Consider the following 23133-nt stretch of genomic DNA (forward strand, 5'->3'; position numbering starts at 1 on the left):
AGCCTTCATGCCCAGTTGCCTACAGAATTGCCCTCACCTCTACAACACATCCCCTATAAAAATAGTATCCTACCGCAGGGTGACATTTGTAACCCGGAATCTTCTCTATGGCCCTTAAGGTGCCCATACACGCTGCGATAATTGCATGCGTTTTGAACTTTTAAAGTTCAAAACGCATCGCATTGGATAGAATCGCACCGTGTACCTGCGGGGATGCGATGCACGTCCCCGCGGGTACAAATATTGTATAGCACGAAAATGATCTGCAGGCAGTACTTTTTGTGCTACATTGCATTGCATCACATCACTTAGTATATGTGATGCGATGCAATGTACATTACTTAACTATAAACTCAATAAAAAGAGGCTAAAATCGCATCACATTGCACCCGCACAGTACAGTAGATCACATCACATCCCCTTTCAAGTGCCAAAATTGCACGGCACAAATGAAGTACAAATTGCACAGCACACATATCGGCACGTGTATGGGCACCTTTAATCAGATCTGATTGCAGTACAAATGTGTTCTCAAAATGGGCACAACTATGTGCACTGCAGGTGGGGCAGATGTAACATGTGCAGAGAGTTAAAATTTGGGTGGGATGTGTGGGAACTGAAATCTAAATGCCAGTGTAATAATAATGCAGCCAGTATTTACCCTGCACAGAAACAAATTAACTCACACAAATCTAACTCTCTCTATACATGTTACATCTGCCCACCCCCCCCCCCCCTGCAGTGCACATGGTTTTGCCCATTTTGAGAACAAATTTGCACTGCGATCACATCTGAATGAGGCCCTCTGTACACATCTCACTCTATGCAAAATATTCCCTTCCCAATGCATTAGGCCCAAAATTCACATTATGCCACGCAGAATAAGCCAAAATTCACATTATACCTTGCTGAAATATCATAAATATTTACCACAGTTTTAGATGAACATAACAGATGGCACAAGAAACAAAGAGTGTCTATTTCAGTTCTGCGCTAGGCTGCCACAGAAATTACAAAGAAGGGTATCCAAATGCACCTTCAAAATACAGAACAGTGTAACAACAAAAGTTTTGTAACTCCAGATGGCGCCAGTGAGTCAGTGTGATCATATAACAACAATGAGTGACACAGTGAGGGATAATACAAAAGTATACTTCCTTAGTGTAGGATGATCACATCCCGTATGTGGAGTATCCCTGTCAGGTGATGTACTCCAGTATATGCAAAAGAGGGAAAGGCTTAAAATAGTGAAGCCAGTTTTTTAATATACATATACAGACATAAACATAAAAAATACAATAATGAATCCAGCAATGTAATTTGAATAAAAAGTCCAGTTGCCAAGGTACATAGGTGCACTTACCAAAAAATGTATCAGAACTGGGTGTTAATCAGTTCATTCGCATGGTATAATAGTCACCAGTCTGGTCCCGGGTAGAATACCAATGGGTAAAGTCCTGGTGTTTCCTTGGGCTGGTCCAGATAAACGGCTGCCACTTCACTCCTGCCTCCACGGATTTGGTAAAACAGTGTATTTGATCAATCAATCAAATATACATTACATTATTTGCCGGGATGTCATTAACAGGCAAAGTAGATACAGGCAGGGCAGCAGAAGGCAGCAGCCAGGAGCCAGGCCAACAAGACTGAGAACGAGAGAAGTCCGCACCTGAAAGCAGGATCTGGAGCAGCGAAAGTTTAAATGAGACTCATATGGAAGAGGGTTGTGTGGATTTGGGATTAGGTGGGGGCACCAGAAATATAATTGTACAGGGCCCCACGATTTCTGTTGCCAGCCCTGTGTACACACAGTGCAATTTTGGCTATTGATTTTGACTATTTAGTCAAAATTGTTAGCAAGTTAGCCAAAATCGCAACGTTTTAGCTGCATCCGATGTTGAATCGATCCACGGCATCGGTATTGCAAGTAGAAATAGACTCTGCAGGCTATTGCTGCACAATGCAGCATGACCCCTGTTTCCCCTGCCATCATTCGTTGCACACCGGCCGACGCCGATATCGCACACCACATAAGCCTAATGTGTGCATATCTTCAGCCCCGTACACACGGTTCGATATTGACTAACTTTTTCTATTCGAAATGTAAAAATTTTTGCTTTTTATAATGAATCAAAATAAAACAGTTTCAGCCACATTTGAACGCGATGCCTGGCCCCGCAGCATCAAAATCGAATAGAAAAATAGACACTGCAGGCTAGACTATATAGTACAAATCTGTACTATATAATCTAAGTCAGATGTGTCACTGCGACACGTGATACGATCCTGATTGAATCAGGATTAAATAGAAAATGAATCACACTGTGTGTATGTATTTGCAGGCAGGGGGTTTACTATTAAACAGCTAACTGGTATACAGCGGACCAATATGTGCTGTATTAGTACTACAGTGTACGGTTACCATTCAATGCTGGTTCCTCACTTGCTGCCAGTGAAGTGTTCCTCCTTAATGGTGGTGTTCCCGGATTGGTCATAGGGGAGGGGTCTGCCGGCAGAATTGAAGTCTCAACTGCTTAAAGCGCTTAGCTTGGGGATAGACTGAATCGATAGACGCGCTTCACCAGATAGGCCCGATATGTATTTGGACACAGAGACTCAAATTTTTAGATGTGTTGTGGTATGAGTCTGACAGCCATGCGGGTTGCTGGCTGAACTTTTTTCTTTTAAAGATTCAGTCATTTACAAGCCAAGGTTTTGCACCGCGGAAAAAAGTGTGCCGTTGGTAAGTGGCATCTGATGGGAGCTACAATCGAATACAGCAGAAGCCACACTCATTGGAGCTGTGACCTGCGACTCGGATACGCTACGATGGCAAAGTGCTTTTAAATAATGACTCTGACTTTGATGCTGTGATAGATGCTCATTAATATAGTCCTCCAGCAGGAGGCACAAGCAACATTTGAATCTGCTCCAATCAACATTTATTCGAGGATGCTTACATCCAAATTAGAGAAAGGGTTTAGGACATACAATTGCTTAATATGTTACCCATTTGTTTTCAAGGGACCAAAAATAATTGGACAGTTGACTCAACAGCTGTTTCATGTACAGGAATGAGCGATTATTTTTTGTTGTTTCTTAATCATTTAAGCAAGAAAACGGTCTGAGTTGATTCCCAGTGTGGCATTTGCAAGCTGCTGTTGTGAACCCACAACCATAGGCGAATCTAGGGGGTGGTCCGGGGGTGCACAGGACCACCCATTAGCCCATTTTGTAGCTGAGGGATGGGGCTTTCCAACGAGCCCACCCCTGTGTCTCTAGCCCCCTGGGAACCGGAGATACGGACAGGCAAAGCTGGAACATTTTCCCTAAAGGATAACATGGGACCCGCTAATTCCGACCCCCACCCAGTTCAACCGCTGCCAGTTCCCCCTTCGGCATCACTGAAGCTCGAGGTTGATCTCAGTCGAACCCAAATCGCTGGGCTTTCAATCTGATACCAGGCTGGATCCATATGGGTTAATTGGTTCCAGGGATATTGAGGTTAAACCGTTTTTATTTTTTCATTTCTTAAATGTAATTTCATGACTGTTTATGTTCTTTGAGGGCAGATTTCTCTGGAACCAAACAGCCCAGTTTCACCGGACCAAAATCATTTGAAGCCATCTCAAAAGTTCTTCAATATGATACTGTTCTCATGTAAATGGGTCAGTTGGTTCCGAAGATATAACTGGTTTGTTAAAGGGGGGTAGGGAGAGGGGAGTGGTTGTCTCTCCCCCTCACACCAGAAAATGCAGGGACTAGGCTGGTGTATAAGGGGTCAGCCTGGGAATACGGTTTGTTATATAGTATGTAATGGGCATCATGATGTGTGGCACAATGTGTAATGGGCATTATGGTGTGTGGCCTTATGTGTAATTGGCATGTGGCTTTATGTGTAATGGGTATTACGGAGTTTGCTAAAATGTGTAATGGGCATTACTGTGTATGGTCTAAAGCAGGCATGTCCAACGTTGGCCCTCCAGATGTTTTGAAACTACACATCCCAGCCTGCTTTGCAATAGTTTTAGTATTCTCTAATAGCAAAACTGTGGCAAAGCATGCTGGGATGTGTAGTTTCAAAACATCTGGAGGGCCAACGTTGGACATGCCTGGTCTAAAGTGTAATGCCACACCCCTTTTTGTAATGCCACGCCTCCTTCCCATGAGGCCACGCCCCCTTTTGCCGCGCGGCATAGCCGCGCAAAGGTCTCCCTGCTATTATGTCTAGGTCTGGGACCACCCATTACCATAATTCTAGATTCGCCTATGGTTATGATACACCTGTGTCGACCAGTAGGTGTTGTATAAGTGGCAGGACGTAAATCAGAGCCTGGGAATATTGTGCATAAGGGCACTGCTATCCGCAAAGATCAGCAGTTAGCTATATGCTAGTTCCCGTGCTGGTCACAAAGCGTCGCAGGACAGGTACCCGCGCGGGCTCCTGTCAGATTCCGGCATAGACACCCCTTCCTCCCCAGACGGCACAACAGGTACCCGTGGCATGGGGGGCGAAATGCCGCCCTCCAGTGGCTGGCGCCCTAGGCAAATGCCTAGACTTGCCTAGTGGTGGCGCCGGCCCTGGGTTCTCAAACTGTGGGTCCTGATCTCAAATGGGGTCCCGACCTGCTCAGCATGGGGTCGCAACTCCATGTTGCTGACCATCAGGCTGATGACTTTTTTCTAATCTCAGTCTGCCATGTATGTGCTGCCATGTATGTGCTGTCTGCTGACTACACATGTGATGTGATGTGATGACCTTCTGCAGTAACTTGTTGGGGTCCTGTCATTATTTTTATTGTCTGATGGGGTCCCAGAGCAAAATAGTGTGAGGACCCCTGATCTACATCATCTACTCAAAAAATGACAATGGACCTGATTCAGAGTTGGTCACAAAAGCTAAATCTTGTGCAGAGAGTGTTAGATTCGGGGGGTGTGGATCGTTTTATCGACCATAGTTAGGTCGACAGTCATTAGGTCGACATGGGTCAAGGTCGACATGGGACAAGGTCGACGTGGGGTTTTTCACAGTTTTTTTACCCAAATGTCGACACAATTTACTGACATGGACACAGTTGGAAGTGAACCGCAGCCATGGGTAACTTCTCCTCTAGCTCACTTCTCCTCCCTTATCACTGTGTCATACATTTACCCCAGAGTGAATGATAGGCAGCAGCAGGATCTTCTCTATTGCAGCTCTCTTCCCCCTGCTGAAGCTGTCATGCTTGGAGACAGACAGGCAACAGCACCGTGGTGCCCTTTGCCACATCTCTCCCCTCCTATCAGTGGGGAAGGGAATGCTCCTTTCCCTCTCTCTTACTTCCTGATATGTTGAAGGAAGTCACATGGTGCACACTGGACTCTGAAGGAGCCCAGCAGACGACACACGTGGCAGCAGCACTGGCAGACAGCCACACACAAGAGCTGAGTCTCTGGTAAAAGAATAAATTACTTTTTGGGGGGGGCATGAAGTGAAGAGTGGCACAGACTAGTGTACTGGGGGCATGGGTTTGACAGGATACAGTAATTATGTCGAACCTATGAAGGTCAACATATGCTTGCAGCAGGGCCCTTTTACCTCCAAGCCTGTCTGTTGTTACCCAGTTTGTTTTACCACTGTCTACAATTGTAAAGCGCAACGGAATCTGCTGCGCTTTATAAGAAACTGTAAATAAATAAATTAGGTCGACCCACTGAAGGTAGACGGGGCTTAGGTCGACACCTGAATTAGGTTGACAGGGTCTGAAGGTTGACATAAGCATTATCGACAAAAAAGGTTGACGTGAGTTTTTCACTTTTTTTGAGCCGACATGTGCCGACAGGCGGTATTTCATGCCCTACCATCCACTAGGTGTGGTGGGAGAATATAATAGTGTGCCGAGCGAAGCATGGCGAGCGCAGCGAACCATGCGAGGGGATGGGTTACACTTAGATGATGTTGACATCTGGATAAAAAAAACATGAAAAACTCAAGTCGGCCTTTTGACTGTCGACCTAATGCTTGTGTTGACCTTTAGATCCTGTCGAACCTTAGCCATGTCCAACTATTTTAGATGTCGACCTAAGCTCTGTTCACCTACTGTGGTCAACCAAATGTATGTTTACCTTCACTGAGTCGACCCAATGACCCATACCCGGATTGACACAGATGTGCAGAGGGAACACAGATTAATGTGCTGGGGGGTGTCGCAGTAATGTGCGTGGAAGGGTTGGTGGGGTACAATTATGTGCACTGGGGGGTGTCATATAATTATGTGCACTGGGAGGGGATGATGGCGTTATTGTGCACTGAGATGGGGAAATGGCGTATAATTATGTGCAATGGGAGGGGAGGGTGGTGTATTATGTGCGCTGGGGGGTGGCATATAATTGTGTGCTGGGAGGAGAGGATGGTGTTATGTATTATGTGCGCTGGGAGGGTGGTGTATTATGTGCGCTGGGAGGGTGGTGTATTATCTGCGCTGGGGGGTGGCATATAATTATGTGCGCTGGGAGGATGGTGTATTATGTGCGCTGGGGGGTGGCATATAATTATGTGCGCTGGGAGGATGGTGTATTATGTGCGCTGGGGGGTGGCATATAATTGTGTGCTGGGAGGGTGGTGTATTATGTGCGTTGGGGGGTGTCATATAATTATGTGCGCTGGGAGGATGGTGTATTATGTGCGCTGGGGGGTGGCATATAATTGTGTGCTGGGAGGGTGGTGTATTATGTGCACTGGGGGGTGGCATATAATTGTGTGCTGGGAGGGTGGTGTATTATGTGCGCTGGGGGGTGGCATATAATTATGTGCGCTGGGAGGATGGTGTATTATGTGCGCTGGGGGGTGGCATATAATTATGTGCGCTGGGAGGATGGTGTATTATGTGTGCTGGGGGGTGGCATATAATTGTGTGCTGGGAGGGTGGTGTATTATGTGCGCTGGGGGGTGTCATATAATTATGTGCGCTGGGAGGATGGTGTATTATGTGCGCTGGGGGGTGGCATATAATTGTGTGCTGGGAGGGTGGTGTATTATGTGCACTGGGGGGTGGCATATAATTGTGTGCTGGGAGGAGAGGATGGTGTTATGGGGGAATGGTGTACAATTATGTGCGCTGGAAGGGGGTATAGTGTATTATGTGCTCTGAGAAGGGGTGAATGGTATATTATGGGTGCTGGGAGGGGGTATGGTGTATAATTATGTGCACTGAGAAGTGAGGTTATGGCGTATGTTGTGTGTGAAGAGTACAGAATAGCGGCTATAGTGTAGTATATGTGGAGAGGGGGCTACATTATAGCTGCAATAGTGTGGTGTGCGGAGATAAGGGTGCGGATAGCAGACACTTGTGAGTAGGCTGAGAGTGACTATATCTGTATACCTAAAGAGGGCGCCAGACACCCTAGCACTGACCCTGTGTGCAGGGTAAATATTGTCTAGTTTATTTTACACTGCAATTTAGATTTCAGTTTGAACACACCTCTACAAATCTAACTCATTCTGTACATGTTACATCTGCACCACCTGCAGTGCAACATGGTTTTGCCCATTTGTCAGGATTGGATTAAATAATAACCCCTGATACCTAGAAGCAAAACTATTGGCTAGATCAGAGGTGGGCAACAGGCGGCCTGCGAGACGCTTATGTCTGGCCCGCATGACAAGCGGCCCGACAAGCATTAGCTGCTTGTCATTTAACCGCTTGTCGTTTTGTGTGCACTGTGCAGGGATAAAACAGCCACCGCGTGAATATATGCCCGGCTGCGCCGTGCACGGCATTACTGGGAGCGTGGGAGGAGACACGGTGACGCGGCAGCCGCCTCCCCGCCATTGCTTGGTGCGGCCGCCACGTCACCGCGTCCCCTCCCAGCAATGCTGATGACAGCCGTAAACTGACCCGGAGACCGCCCGTCCCCCGGCACTGCTGACAGGCACCATAAGCGGAAATTAAGCCTGCTCACCCCCTGCCCTGCTGGTGGTGATAAAGTGAAATGGGTCACGCTGCCGCATCCCCGCACAAACGCCGCCCCCCCTCCCCCCGCATTCTGATAGGGAGCCAGAGACCTCCGCATGTGAATGGAGCTGTCTCCTCAAGCAGCCCCTCAGTACACTACTGGCTGCTTGAGGCTGGCACAGCGACAGTGAGTTTCTTCTCCCGCTTGAGCTGCACCACACCACCACGGAGGGCAGGAGAGTCAGCAGTGACAGACTGGCTGGCACAACAGTCTCCAAGCAGCAGCAGCCAGAACAGTAATGTGCATGAATAGATACAAGATTGACTACAGCTACTTGCGCTCACAAAGAGGTTGCTGCTGGGAGTAGCCACAAAAATTGGGATACCAAACCCAAAATAATTATACCAAAAGACACCAAGATATGGAACTCCTCAGCGCTACCTCCGGAAACTTCTTGATCCCCTTTGTGTGAGTGGGGGGAGAGCGGTGCTCTCCAAGCGTATATAGAGAAATAAGACAACACAATTTTCTTATTAATGTAGATCAATGTGCAGTTTTCTACAGGTACTAAGTCCCAGATTGACTCACCTAGTCAAGCTAGGAGATGTTCCCGTACCAGTTTCTTTATCAAGTAGACAACATATATGGCAAATAAATTTGAGAACTCACCAAGGGACAGTCCCCTATGTTCGTCAAAAGGTTTCTTTTTATTTCATCAATCGACAGGCCAAGACCATACGGGTATTCAGAAAACATAGACTTTTATTCCATTTAAAAGCAGGACATCCACCCTTTCCACAGCACCGGATTTTCCTTTCCCACCCGGAATGAGAAAGTTGAGACCCAGATCTAGTGTAGTTGGTAACACACACGTGGTTAGGGGTTCAGTCCAAAGTTTAAAAGGTCCTTAACACCAACGCGTTTTGAACTATTGAAGTTCTTCCTCAGGGTGTGGAGCAGAAGTTCTGTGGAGGTCAGTGCTGCCATCCTTCATCTGCCATCCTTCATCACCCCAACCCAGTGTCCCATTGTCTAACAATCACCTTTATTTAGCCCAGTCCCATTCCCCATCCCAGTGTCTGTCACACTGCCACCTCCACCCCCCCTCCCACACACACTTCTTTTCCCAATTGGACAACTGACCCCATCCCACTGCCCTGATCTAAGCCACAGTTACAGTGCCCCACACACAGTGTCCCCTCCTTTCCAGACTAGTGATTGCCCCTTCCACCCCCATTTTACTGCCCCTTTTCCCATCCAGGGCAGTGTCCTCCAACTTTTATTATACTCTACCCCATCCAGAACAGTGTCCCCATCTGCTCAAAGACCCCCATCTGACTCACACTTTGCCACCCAGGGTTTCCTCTCTTCCCTTTCAAACCAACCCACTGCCCCCCATAAGGAACCCTCTCCAGCCCTCATATATCTATTCCCCCCCAACACACACACCCGCACCACTTTCCAGCTCTTCATCTGTCATCCCACCCTACCATTCTGACCCCCAACATGCCCCCCCCCCCACACAAGATATTTTGGGTGCGGCCCTCGAATGTTTACTGGAAGTGTTAAGCGGCCCCCCAGTCAAAATAGTTGCCCACCCCTGGGCTAGATAAAAGGCAATCTAGCGTGGCGAGCGCAGCGGATACCTTCACAGGTATCCGCGTCCCCTCGCAGGCTTCACAGGTATCCGCGTCCCCTCGCCACGCTTCGGGCTCGGTGGCTCGCTGCGCTTGCCACACTATATAAAATCAACTCCACGCCGCCGTGGATAGTAGGGGTATGAAAAGGTCGGAGGACGCGTACCGCTTGCGCTCGCCGCGCTCCGGGTTGGCGTCAATAGTGGGGTGGTGTTAACAATGGGGGGGGGGGGCATTAAACATAATTTTTAACCATATTCAATGTGAAATGGGCCATATTGGCCCATTTCACATTGTCACCTATGTAAGATCGGGTTGATCGCGTTGATCGCATCGCGGCCCATTATAATGGGCCGCGACCGACTCGATCAACCCGATTTTCACTTTAAAAAAAATGAACATGAACTATGCGAAAATCGGGTTGATCGCGATGGACGCGATCAACCCAATTTTGTCTTTCACCGGCAAAATAGCTGGTGATTGACACAAAATCGGGTCCATCGCGTTGATTGTATGCCTTAAGTGCCTTAAACTTAAGGCATACAATCAACGAGATGGGCGCCGTGCTAGGAAACAAGTACCCACGATAGCTGTAAAATTATAAGATCACTCCTTTATTATGAATAATTTGGGGAATAAATATTTGATGTTATAACACTACCTTCATCCTCAGATTACATTAATTGATTAGGTTGAAGACTGAGCTTAGTGATTACTCACCAAATTTTATGTGAAGCAAGAACACAGTAACAATTTTTAGAATCATATGTAACAATTTGAATGTCTGGGCAGAGTGCCAGCAATATAGATGTAATTATAAAGGCCCCCATACAGTGAGCTGATTTGGCCTGATATCGGTCGATTCCGAGGAATCAGGCCACAAAATCAGACCAAATGGAGTCAGTTTGATGTCCCCTCAGGTCCGATGCACAGTACCGTGAGCATAGGACCTGAGTCGGTGGTCGGACCTGCTGGCCGTCCGACCACCTGACCTGGGACATCCCTCCCGGCGGCAAATCGAATGTAGATAGCATGAATTGTATGTGAATAGTACAGTTAGCAAAAATTGCATAGCAATCAAATCTTAAGTCGAATAGCAAAGGAATCTCACCGTGTGTACACACCATTAGAGACATCTCACGGTAAACTCGTCAACATTTTTAATTTCTTTCACACCATTTCTAACTTTTTTGGAGCACAACATTACATATTAATATTTACATGTTGTATTTGTCAAAATTTTAATCCCTAAACATTTCACCCCAGCTAAGAGGAGCCACTCCCCACTGCCCTATATATGAAAAGGCTGTGGGGACCTTACCCTCTTTCTTTTTAAATTAAATAAATAATATTCGGGGGGCGTGGCTAGCCGGCCAACAGGGAGGACGCCGAATCTAAGAGCTCCTGCTCCACGCTCCCAACAAAGCCTGTTTTACAGAACTTCACCCTCCCCAATCTCAGTCACCCGTCGCCCCTACCTCCCTCCTGCACTCCGATAGCCGTCGGGCGAAGCTGCGGAGCCGGGGAGTGTATCTACACACTCCTGCAGGTTGCGGCCTAGCCCGGCGACGGAAGCCGCGGCCTCAATTTCGGGGGCGGAAGATCCACGGACGCCCGATCTCGTCGCCGGGGAGCACCTGAGGAGAACAGAAGCCCGGACAGGTGCGGGTGAGTGCCCCGGAGTTACTCCCAGAGCCAATTACGGCACCCCGCCACCCCATTCCTCGGCACGCCGCACGGAGCCGCAGGGCTCCAGAAAATCCAACCCGCCAGCCCCTTCGCCCCCACGTACCGCAAGGCGGCAAAAAGACCTGGCTGCCAGCCCCATCACCCGCTCCCATACCTCCCACAACTCACCACAAAGGACCCGGCTCTCTCCCCAGTGATAGGGAGACCCGGGCTGATACCCGTCTCCGCGTGCCTCTCCCTGCAGAGAGCACATAAGCCCCGGCCGCCATCTTGCCTCCGCAGCTGCCCTCACTACACCTGCAGCCGGACACCTCCTCAGCTGCTCCTACAGCCATCTTACTGGCTGCACTCCTACAGAGGAGATCCCACAGAGGAGGGAGTCCAACACCTGGAACACACTGCTGTGTCCCTGAGACCTGCTGTAATAACACAGGCAGACCCCCCCATATCTCTAATAACCCCACAACAACCTGACTTAGCTGGTGGTGCTTATGAGGCTGCACCTACCACAAATATCAGTCTGAGACAGACACCTGGGGAAAAGGACTTCCTGCTTGCTCCCCACCAAACTCAGTATATACTGCTATAAAATCTCACAGCACCCGTGCACACTTGCCGACCAGCACTCGCCCCCCCAAACCACTTATCCTACAGCACGGTACACAGTGTACCCCTCCGGGCTCGGAGAAAGAGAGAGGTGTACACCTGTTATACACTGCTACACTGTTGCCCTCAACTCACTACCTGCTGCAAAACTATTCCGACAGATAGGAAAGGAAGCGACAGCTTTTGTCTAATTATGTAACCAATGGACTGACTCTCACAGTCGTGGCCCACCTATAATCCATGTAACGCTGTGCCTCATAGCACACACTCGATTTTAAGGCCCATCTCTTCAGCCATATGAAAAGATTCCTTGTCTTTTCATCCATGACCCCCACTGGCTCATCTACACGAGACAACACTCAGGAAGGCAACTCTTCAGACTCAGGAGAATCCTCGACTCGCTCTGGGTCCAGACGTAGACACAAATCTACATCCACCATCCGCCCACCGAAAATGAAACCCACAGACATCGCCGCGGTGCTGGGCCCCCTGTTAGATGAAAAGCTGGCCGGCATCAAAGAGGCCATAGACTCCACACTAACACAGTTAACCCAACACTCTAGCCGCATAAACGAGCTAGAACAAAGAGTCTCTAACCTAGAAGACGATCTACACACAGCTCAAGAAACAATCGAGACTCAACACGCGGACATCACCAACCTCACCGACAAACTTGACGATCTCGAAAACCGTAGTCGAAGAAATAACCTGCGAGTGATCGGCATCCCAGAGTCGATAAAAGGTCACGAATTACTTGACCTCCTCTCCAACTGGATCCCGGAACAACTAGCTATGAATCTGAAGGGCGTACCCCTGGCCATCGAACGGGCGCATCGTATCGGCCCGGACCGGAAAAATGCCTCTGGACGTCCACGCCCCGTCATCATGAAAATCCTGAATTACGCAGATAAATCAGCGCTTTTAGATCACTATCGTAGGACAGCTAACCTATCTTACAAAGGAGAACGTTTACTTATATTTCAGGACTTCTCCAACCAGGTTGCAGCCAAACGTAAAGAATTCACCCCTATCTGCAAACAGCTATTTGAAAACAAGACCAAGTTCTCCTTGTTATATCCTGCCCGCCTGCGAATCTTCGAGAATGGAAAACCGATCTTCTTCGAAGACCCAGCTGCTGCACAAGCTCATCTTTCCCGCCCTGACACCTGAACTAGCCTGAGGCACTGCTACTTGTCACTGTCTAGCCCTGTACAGTGGGCCACACTGTGAATGTGCTTCGGCACACCGTGAATGTTCACACAATGTACCTTGAGTACATTTTTTCTTTTTTTCTCTTCCTTTCCTTTTTTATTCTCTTTCCTTTTTGTAATTGTATTTGTTAATGTTATGATTGCCTGCCTAGCTCTGAAGCCTAGATTCACCTCGGGGTGCTCTCTCTCTGCTCGCTGGGACGGAGAGAGGCCCTGCTTTAATATCCTTTCCACCCGTACTATGATGTTATCCACTGGCATAGGTTAATATAACGGACCATAACAATCCCCATCAAGATTCTATAGGGAATACCCCATTACTATCATATAATATAATTTCCTGGAATGTAGAGGGACTCAATTCCCCAGTAAAGCGAAAGAAAGTGCTCTCCCACCTTAACCGTCTAAAATCCCATATCTTATTCCTTCAGGAAACACATTGGACCGCAGACCCTAGAAACACTCTAAAAGCCCCCTGGATCGGGGAATGCATATCCGCCCCCTACACTAATAAAACCAGAGGCGTAGCCATAATATTTAGGAAAAACCTACAGTACACATGTAAGAAGAAATTCATAGACCCAGAGGGAAGATATATCTTATTAGAAGCAACTATAGACAATGTAGACTACTTGTTGGTTAACATATATGCCCCGAACACTTCTAACAAAACTTTCTATGCAGCACTTCTACAGAAGATCCTATCCTGGGAAAACAAGAATCTGATCCTGGGAGGAGACTTCAACTCAGTCGTCGATCCATCCATAGACAGATCCAAGGTAAGCTCACATGCCACTGGCACAGACAGCAACATTCTTCTCCCCTTCTGCTCCCAACTAAATCTTGTAGACCCCTGGAGAATACACCACCCACTACATAGAGAATATTCCTTCTTTTCACACCCGCACTCAACTCACTCACGAATAGACTACATATTTACCTCCCAGCATATGCTCCCCAAGGTCACCCACACTTCTATCAAAGATATCATTATCTCTGATCACGCACCCATATCCTTAACCCTTCACCTCACGATGCCACAACAATTCTCAAAGAACTGGAGATTCCCTGCCTATCTCATACACTCCGAAGACTTCCTTCTACATTTAAAACAGCACTGGCGCAATTATGCGACAGATAACGCAGTGCACGAAGATGACCCTTCGTTGTTCTGGGGGGCCTCGAAAGCGGTCCTTAGAGGACACATAATGTCATATATTCACTCTAAACGAAAAAAATTCTCAGCCCAACTCCATAGTCTAAGCTCCGAGCTCACATCAGCCTATAGGGCCTAGAAACTACACGATGACCCCACCCATAGAGAGGCTTACCTCACTGCAAAAAAAATCTATGACACCTATCTCACGGAGCAGGCTCAAACCCAACACAATTATCAAAGAAACAAATATCACCGCTGGGGTAACAAATCTGGTAGACTGCTGGCGAACCTCGCCAAAGGCTCACAGCCCAAGACCTGGGTTAGCGCCATCAATAGCTCAGATAGAATTATTACCAACCCTACTGATATATGTGAAGAATTTATGCATTACTACAAAACCTTATATACAGCTGACCCAGACAATGAAGCGGAAGGAACCTCTTTCTTAAATGAAGCCAATCTACCAACACTAACACCGGAAGAAAGAGATCTTCTAGATAGCCCCATCACTGAGGCAGAAATTATGGCAACTATTAAATCATTACCCAATGGCAAGAGCCGTGGCCCAGACGGCTTTGGCCCGGAATTTTACAAAATGCTCAATAGTGAAATAGCCCCCACATTGACTAAACTATACAATCACATCCTATCCTCTGGAGCAGCCCCAATTAGGTTCAATGAAGCAAGAATCATAGTGATAGCCAAACCAGGGAAAGACCCCTCGCTCACAAGTTCCTATCGCCCAATATCACTCCTGAACCAAGACCTTAAAATTCTAACTAAACTTATGGCCAATAGACTACAAGATCCCCTGGCTCGCCTGATCTCACCAGCTCAGCTAGGATTTCTTAAAGGCAGGCAGTCAGTACAAGGAATCCGCGCAGCCTTAGCTGCGATCACACATACCTATTCCCAACAGATGCAAACTAACATCTTAATCAATCTAGACGCAGAAAAAGCCTTTGACAAAATTGCTTGGCCCCACCTAACTAGAGTACTCCGGCATCAAGGCTTTGGGGAAACTTTTTGCAAGCTCATCTCTGCCCTTTACAACAGCCCCACAGCACAAGTGTTGGTTAACAACATGCTATCCTCACCCTTCTGTCTGAAGAGAGGGACACGTCAAGGATGCCCCCTATCCCCACTACTTTTTAACCTAGCACTAGACCCATTCATTAGATACATCACACAACTGTGAGGCTACTCTGGGATAACTATAGGCAACAGAGAGCTACGAATTATAGCTTTTGCAGATGATTTACTGATTTTTATGTCTAATCCAAACCGAGACGTTCCCCAGCTAGTCTCAGCCATTAACTGGTTCTCAATCTTTGCTGGCTTCTCGATCAACTTTGAAAAATCGGAAGCACTAGCCATGTTCGGGCGAGCGAGGTTCTGCCAGACCACCCCCTTTCCCTTCAAATGGGCTACAAATCACATCACCTTTCTAGGCATAGCCCTCACACCGCATACCCGGGACCTATATTCCCATAATATCACCCCTATCATACGCAAAATACAAACTGAACTTAACCTCTGGCAAGAATTGCCATTGAACTTGTTGGGTCGTTGTAATCTGGTCAAGATGGCTAGCTTCCCCAAACTCCTCTATGTCCTACAAATGACCCCCCTTCTGATAACCAAATCGGACCTCACAACACTAAACGCAGCCATCTCCCATTTCATTTGGAACAAAAAATGGCCGAGAATTAGCTACAAGAAAATGACACAAACAGTTAATAGCGGAGGAACTAACCTACCCAATATCGAACAATACAATTTGGTCTGCCTTCTGCGCTTCGCGATAGACTGGATCACGACATCCAACATATACACGGACGTAACGCTAGAGTCGCAACTATGTACTCCTCTTTCCCTCACTTACCTACTACACACCAAACCCTCTACCTTACACTCCCGAACACAAGACAATCTATTGCTGACTACAACTGTGCGGGCTTGGCAGAAGTCCAGGAAAACATTAAAACTCCAACACCACCATACATTATTCCTCCCCCTAGTAGGCAACTTAGATTTCCAAAAAGGGCTGGCTGTGACACCTTTCGCAGAGTGGAGAACCGCGGGCATTAGGACCCTACGAGACTTGCTAAATACCTCTAACAAGCCACTGACATTCGCGGAGGCCTCACAGAAATATAACCTACAACCCCAACACAAATTTGCATACTTTCAGGCATCCCATTATCTACGATCTGTCCTGTCCGTGCTGCGGAACCAGGACTTTACAAATTCTCTAGACTCTTTACACCGCACCACATCCTACTCCACCTCTGTCATATACTCACGGATACGTACTGAACTCGACCCAGAGACGGAACTACCAGAGATAACCAAATGGACAACCCAAATCCCCTCCCTTTCTCCCGAGACCCTCATGAAATCCTTCAGCATCAACCTAAAACTCATCCCAGCAAGTTCTTACCAAGAAATGGCATACAAAATGCTCCATAGAGCATACCTCTCACCTAAAAAAAGACATTTGATGGGTATTGCAGAAGGGACAAAATGCCCCAAATGCTCCACAGACAATGCAGACATTCTACACTGCTTCTGGGACTGCCACCACATACAGAAATTTTGGAATGACCTATGTCAATACAGCGCCACAACCCTGAACATATCTTTTAGCTGCACTATCTCCTGGGCACTCTTTGGATGCCTGACCGACCAACCCCAGATCCCAAAATATAGCAAAAAACTTGTAGTTATCCTTTCTGCAGTGGGCAGGAAAGCTATACTACAACAATGGATACATGACTCCGCACCTACTGTCCACATGGCAACCACTAGACTCTTATTTCTGTTTACTATGGACTGGCTAGAAACGACTTTACATAAAGAAAAACTAACACCCTCCCTTTTCCAGTGCTGGGAAAAATACATACAAACTCTTCCCCCCCACACTAAAACAGCAATACATAACTGTTTTCAACACACTACATGGTACTCTCACCAACTCCTTGCTAACCACAACCCTATTCCTCTTGACTGATCACCCTGAATTTCCCTATACCTTCACCTAACCTTGACTAGATGGATACTCTGTGGATGGATCGATGGCTTCTGGAAACGGGTAGGCAATAGGTTTTTAGTAGTAGTAGATGATTATTGTTACTAGTTTAAAATGAAAATAAGAAAAACCGGTTAGATATAAGCCCTAATTTTGTTGCATTTTGACACACGATTATTTGGAGTATAGCTAACAGACAATGTATGCTACCTTGCACACACCCGGCCGACAAGCCAACCGCTGGACGGAAACATACATGTAGCATATGTTGACTGTCCCTCCTTCCTTGTTCAAGCTCCCAATTGCATTCTCTTTTTGGCTACGTTAAATTTTTGGGATTACTGATATCATTGGACATGTTGTATTTATATGGCTAGAGTTTTAGCTGAAACTTTCAAACCAATGATTTGTACAACCGAACTATTACAACTCTTACTGTGATGCCTAAAAATGTTTCAGTCTGTATTGAACGCAATGTGTTTAATGTGCAAAGTTTTCAATAAAACACATATTGGAAAAAAAAAATTAAATAATATTCAACATTCAAATGTTGCACCAGCCCGCCAGGCTATCAGAGCTAGCAGACTGGCAGCCACAGATAGTGATTGGTTGCCGGACCGTGAGCACTGATTGGCTCACAAATGCCAAGGAGAGGTCACATTGAATGAAGAAAGGTGATGTCAGAAAAGATTTAGAGGTCCGTTTATTAACAGAATTTTAGCTAAAAGAATGTGAAATGTCTGTTTATTTTTTTTTATATTTTAGTATCCCCTGAATGTATTAAAAGGGGTTTGGTCCCCAAACCTATGTACAATAAGATCAACAGGTCTCTCACTAAATATATTTGGAAAGGCCCTAAACCGAAAGTAGCCAAAAACATATTAATTCGCTCTAAACTAGCCGGCGGAGTTGCCTTCCCGGATATTGAACAGTACCACCGAGCGTGCCTCCTGAGCCAGGCAAGAGACTGGTTCACACAGGACTCCTCACAACCCTGGGTCCATATAGAGAGGGCGGAAGTCTCGCCATGTAGCCTAGCTGATCTTCTTTGGATGCCGCCCCCATCCTTCCGCTCACTGAAAATAAAAAATACAGCTGTAAGGGCCACAGTGAGGACCTGGTATGAGAGTATATCTGGTAGCGATGACATTACACTACCTGCCCCACTTCTGACACTACGGACAGTGATGTCCTTGATACCAAATTTGAGGCTGATAAACTGAATATCCAGAGGCCTGACTAATTCTGCTTTCAGACCGCAAAACTGGCTTTGACCCTGTATTTGGAAACGTTTCCAAAAACAGGTCTGCCAGGTAAAACCCCTTTCACACCACATCTCTTAAACGGTATATTCCATTTTAACGGTATATTCCATTTTAACCGTTTTAACCGTTTTACAAAAACGGCTTTTGTAAAACGGTATAGTGGTCCTGCACCTTTGAGACCGCACAGATTACCGTTTTAAAACGATTAAAAATCGGCAAAATACCGGTTTTTAAGTGCGGTCTGAAAGGGGCATATGTTGGGCGACTTGCATCATGAGGAACACCTAGCCTCCTTCACCTATCTACAGGAAACTTACGATATACCTAGGTGTGATTTCTTTAAATATTTACAGCTGAGAAACTGGTTATCTATATCCTTCCCCTCCCGAACATGACCCCATGTATTGCTTCACATGTCCATAAGTTACTGTGTAACCCCAACCACAAAGGAGGGATAGCCAGGTGGTACGACTACATAGTTACCCAGAAAAGCACGACTAAACTCAAGTCTCAGGCTCTATGGGAGAGAGATTTCCAAAGAACCTTGCAAGAGGAGGAATGTGATCTAGTATATAAGTCCTGTTTTAAAATATACAGATGCATCAATCACTCTGAGATGTTTTTCAAATAATGCACAGGGCATATTATACCCCCAACCGCCAAAATAAAATATGGCCTACTGTCTCTAAATTATGCTGGAGAATTGTGGAGAAATAAGTACTATTTTCCATATATTCTGGGAGTGCCCCATGCTGAGGCCACTCTGGGAGTCAGTGTTCTGCATGATTAGTAAAGTAGTCGGTGAGTCGATTGAGGCTAACCCGGTAACGGCTCTACTCAACCTCTATGGGGCTACCTGTCCAAAAGTGAGTCCTATGTCCTTGGGCACATTTTAATTGCTACCAAAGCAATTATGGAGGTCAGCGGGGATTCCAAGTATTGACAAGATAGGTTAAAAATCCAGAAACACTATAACTTCGAGACTGCAGGAGTCCAGTATTCCTCCTCTACTAACTCTATACACATGAAATGGCTGGGGTGGACTACATACAGAGAAGATACGGACCATACAACAAAAAATAGCATTGCGGTAGATATCAATCTCTTAAACTCCCCATGCTCTGAGTGATTGATGCTCTGTGGATCTGATGAGGTCACTACTGTTAGAATTTATGTGGGCAATGTATAATATCTATGGTATCCCTCTGCTTATTATCTATCCTTATTGCTGTCTAGAGCAAGATGTATGTGCTCTAACCATGTACACTCCTGGTTTCTCTATGTATTTAGTATGCTTATCGTATCACCTCCTTTTTACTTATTTGTATCCCCCCTTGATATTTGAAAAATTTCAATAACCATATTGTTAAAAAAAAAAAAAAAGGTTTGGGTGCAGTTTTTAAGTAACCAGATTGCATTTTCCATACTGAGAACAAAAATGTTTCTGCACAGCTTTCTCTTCCCCGATGCACACACCAACTGATCACTGTGTAAAAAACAAAATTCATACTCACCTCCCCAGTGTCTGGAGATCGCTGCCGGTCTTCAGGGATCCCTGCTGCTCTGTAACCTCTGGTGTAGTAAAGTAATGGGGCAACAGTCCATGTTTTAAGTATATCCATGGCTCAGCACAGATGGTTAATTGAAATTGATTGAGGTACTAATCAAAACACCTGTGGTCAAACATGGATATACTTAAAACCTGGACAATCAGGGTGCCTGTAGGACTGTGATGAGGAACATCTGCGCTAGAGCTAAATAAGATCAGTGACAGTGGCCATTTTGGGGAGGGCAATGTTAAATATCAGGCAAAGGGCTACAGATGGCATCCTGGCGCTCAGGATGAAATAGAAACACAGAATGTAACGGCAGATACAAACCATGTAGGCTCCCCCTTTTTTACCCATAATGTTATCCAAAACCTATTTGATCCTTATATTTTGTAAAGATATCCATATGTAATTAGTCCTACCGCAGCATCTCAATATTGGAAATGCCAACAGGGTCTCGGATAGTAGCCTATCCCTCTCCACTAACCCTAACTTCAATCAGTCTAACCCCCCTCCCTCCACCGCAGCCTAACTATAACCTTCCCCTCCCTGCAGCCTGACACTGTTTGCCCACTAGTGCCTAAACATAACCCCCTTCCCCAGGTGCTCGGCTCCTCACATACTTACTGATTGGAAACCTGAATGTCGGTATTCCAACATTGATTTATTCGAGGTTCCGGTGTCGGTCTTCTGAAGGCAGTTGGAATGCCTTCAGGTGACTTTGAGCTCAAATTGGGTAAAATGTGTGATTTTGAGCTCAGAATCACCTAGTGTGTATGGGCCTTAAAGTTGCATACATACTATGTGATACGATTTGCGGGACCCTCCTGGCCATTCCGGGAGGGTAGGCAAGTATGTATTTACCCCACCTCATTATGCATTCATTTCCATGCTTCATTAGGCATGAAGTTAATAAAAAAAATGTTAGGTAGAATCCAAAATCATTACTATAAGACCTATATAGTTGTGATGTCAATGCATACTTACTTAACCCTGCTATACTTTCTTATATCTTTTTATACTATTCTTAAAATAATAAAAGTTACATTTGAATAGAAACAGAAATCAAAAATAATTCAGTTGCCTCGATAAATGAGTAGTTTTCTATCTTTGATATTGGTTACCATTATCCTAAATGTGACAATCAGATCAATACATTACCTATTACATGGCCTAGTTACAAATTCCTCATTGCTACATTGATCACAATGAGCAGAGATAGTCGGTGCGTGTCAGAGACAACCACACAGCACAGGACACTACAAGACATGTCACTGGTGAGTCAACAAAATTCTGTTCTGTCTCAATGATTAGTAGATGCTATCTGTAATCATAAAATAACAATGGTATAATGGCAAATACATATACAATTATCCGAAATATCAATACTAGGTCCCGCCACTGTTGCTGAGAATGCCGCAAAGTACTGATGTGAGGCAGGGCCATCTTAACAGCAGTGTGGGCCCCTGGGCAAAGCAATGCACTGGGGCCCTTACCCATTCTCCCCTCCTAGGGGTGGGGGTGCTATCAGCAGCAGCTTTGATGTCCCACGGGTGGCAGGGGGTGCTCTATCTTCCATTCGACATGTAGGACCTGGAGCAGTAACTTCTGCTAATTACTCCTGTACTGCACAGGTGGTGGGAGGGAGAACACTAACGTGTGGAAGGGGGCACTGAGCTGAATGAAGGGTCCCTTGTAAATGACTTCCAGGGAGGTAGGGGGTGTTTTATACGCAGGGGATAGTTGGATAATGGAGTGGGCTTAATATTCATCATTTTCCTGTGGAAGGGCAGCTTGTTTGACTGCAGATATCGCCATTATCTGGAAATAGATTCCTTAGCCTTCAATAGTATAAAAACCTAGAGTCCCAACTTTCATGAGGTGCTGGGAACTTGGGGATCAGAGATCAGGAGCCAGAGCAATCCATTGACAAAAATATAAAACTGTACACCAGACGTTTGGAGCTGGAGCAGGGACCGGCTGCTGGAAGGCTGATATCTCTGGTACTGGGCATGGTAGAGACAAGCCGCTAGTGTCAACAGAAAGGAGAGAGCCACAGCTTTCAATATACTCTCAAGGCCCCCATACACTATGCGATTTTCGGCCGATTTCACCCGATGTTGGCACTTTGGGCCGATAAATCGGGTGAAATCTGCCAAAAATCGCATGTGTTTGACATCTGATCTGATCTGATGCGCGGTCCCGTGCCCATCGGATCAGATCAGGTGGTCGGACCTGCAGAACATAAGATATATCTGCATCTGACCCATCATGGGCACATCGTGGGTGCTTTTGCACCCATGATGTATCAGATCCGATATATCATATGTTTGGACCCTCCTCCCACCCCCACGCGTACATCACCGGAAGCCGGAAGACAGAAGCCGCTGCAGCGTCTTGTCAGGCTGTCAGTCACAAATGAAGGGACTGGGAGCGCTGAACGCAGTGAGCGGCAAAAGAAGAAGTGGTGCGTCGCCTCTGTGCTGAGCTCCGGCAGAGTACGACACCACCTGATTGCCTGCGCGGCTCTCTGTAAGAATTTAACACAGGAGTCCACAGAGAGCCGCACAGACACCGTACGCTGCTGCAGCTCAGCCCGGAGGTCTCAGCAGGGAGATGGGAGAGAGGAACCACCGCTGCTGCACTGTCCTGAGCAGAAAGTGAGTTCTCTATGTATACATTACACTGACATCAGGCTTGAGCTCCGGCGGAGTATGGCGCCTGATTGCTTATGCGGCTCTCCATAGACTGTGTTTACATTTTAATAACGCAGGCAATCAGGCGCCGTACTCCACCGGAGCTCAAGCCTGATGTCAGTGTACCGATGTTACCTGCACAGGAGTCCATGGACAGCCACAGAACCAATCATGTATGTGGCAGGATCCCACCACAGCCAGTTTGCCTCCATGTGAATTGGAATGTCGAAAAGCCATAATTGGTCTATTCAGTGGGTAGCAAACTGATCCTGTGGACAAAATAGCCACTGCTGGCTTCATAACATTAAGAGTGGCACCAAATGGGTAAACACAGGGCCGGCGCTACCACTAGGC

General features: G+C 46.5%; 1 protein-coding gene across 2 annotated transcripts in view; it reads left to right on the forward strand.

The window, feature by feature from the left end:
- The window catches only part of LOC146045736 (uncharacterized), a 70259-nt gene that overhangs the window by 11941 nt on the left and 35185 nt on the right, over positions 1-23133 (forward strand). Inside the window, exon 1 of one of the 2 annotated variants that reach the window (XM_083164776.1) lies at positions 21277-21360. The exons of the other annotated variant lie outside the window; for it this stretch is intronic. Within the exon in view, the coding sequence (XP_083020902.1) occupies positions 21292-21360 (69 nt within the window). The 5' untranslated portion in view covers positions 21277-21291. Of the gene's footprint in view, positions 1-21276; positions 21361-23133 lie in introns of those variants that run through there. 2 annotated transcript variants of the gene reach the window in all.

This window comes from Crinia signifera, chromosome 11 (genome assembly GCF_055691185.1).
Source record: "Crinia signifera chromosome 11, ASM5569118v1, whole genome shotgun sequence".
Lineage (NCBI taxonomy): Eukaryota > Metazoa > Chordata > Amphibia > Anura > Myobatrachidae > Crinia > Crinia signifera.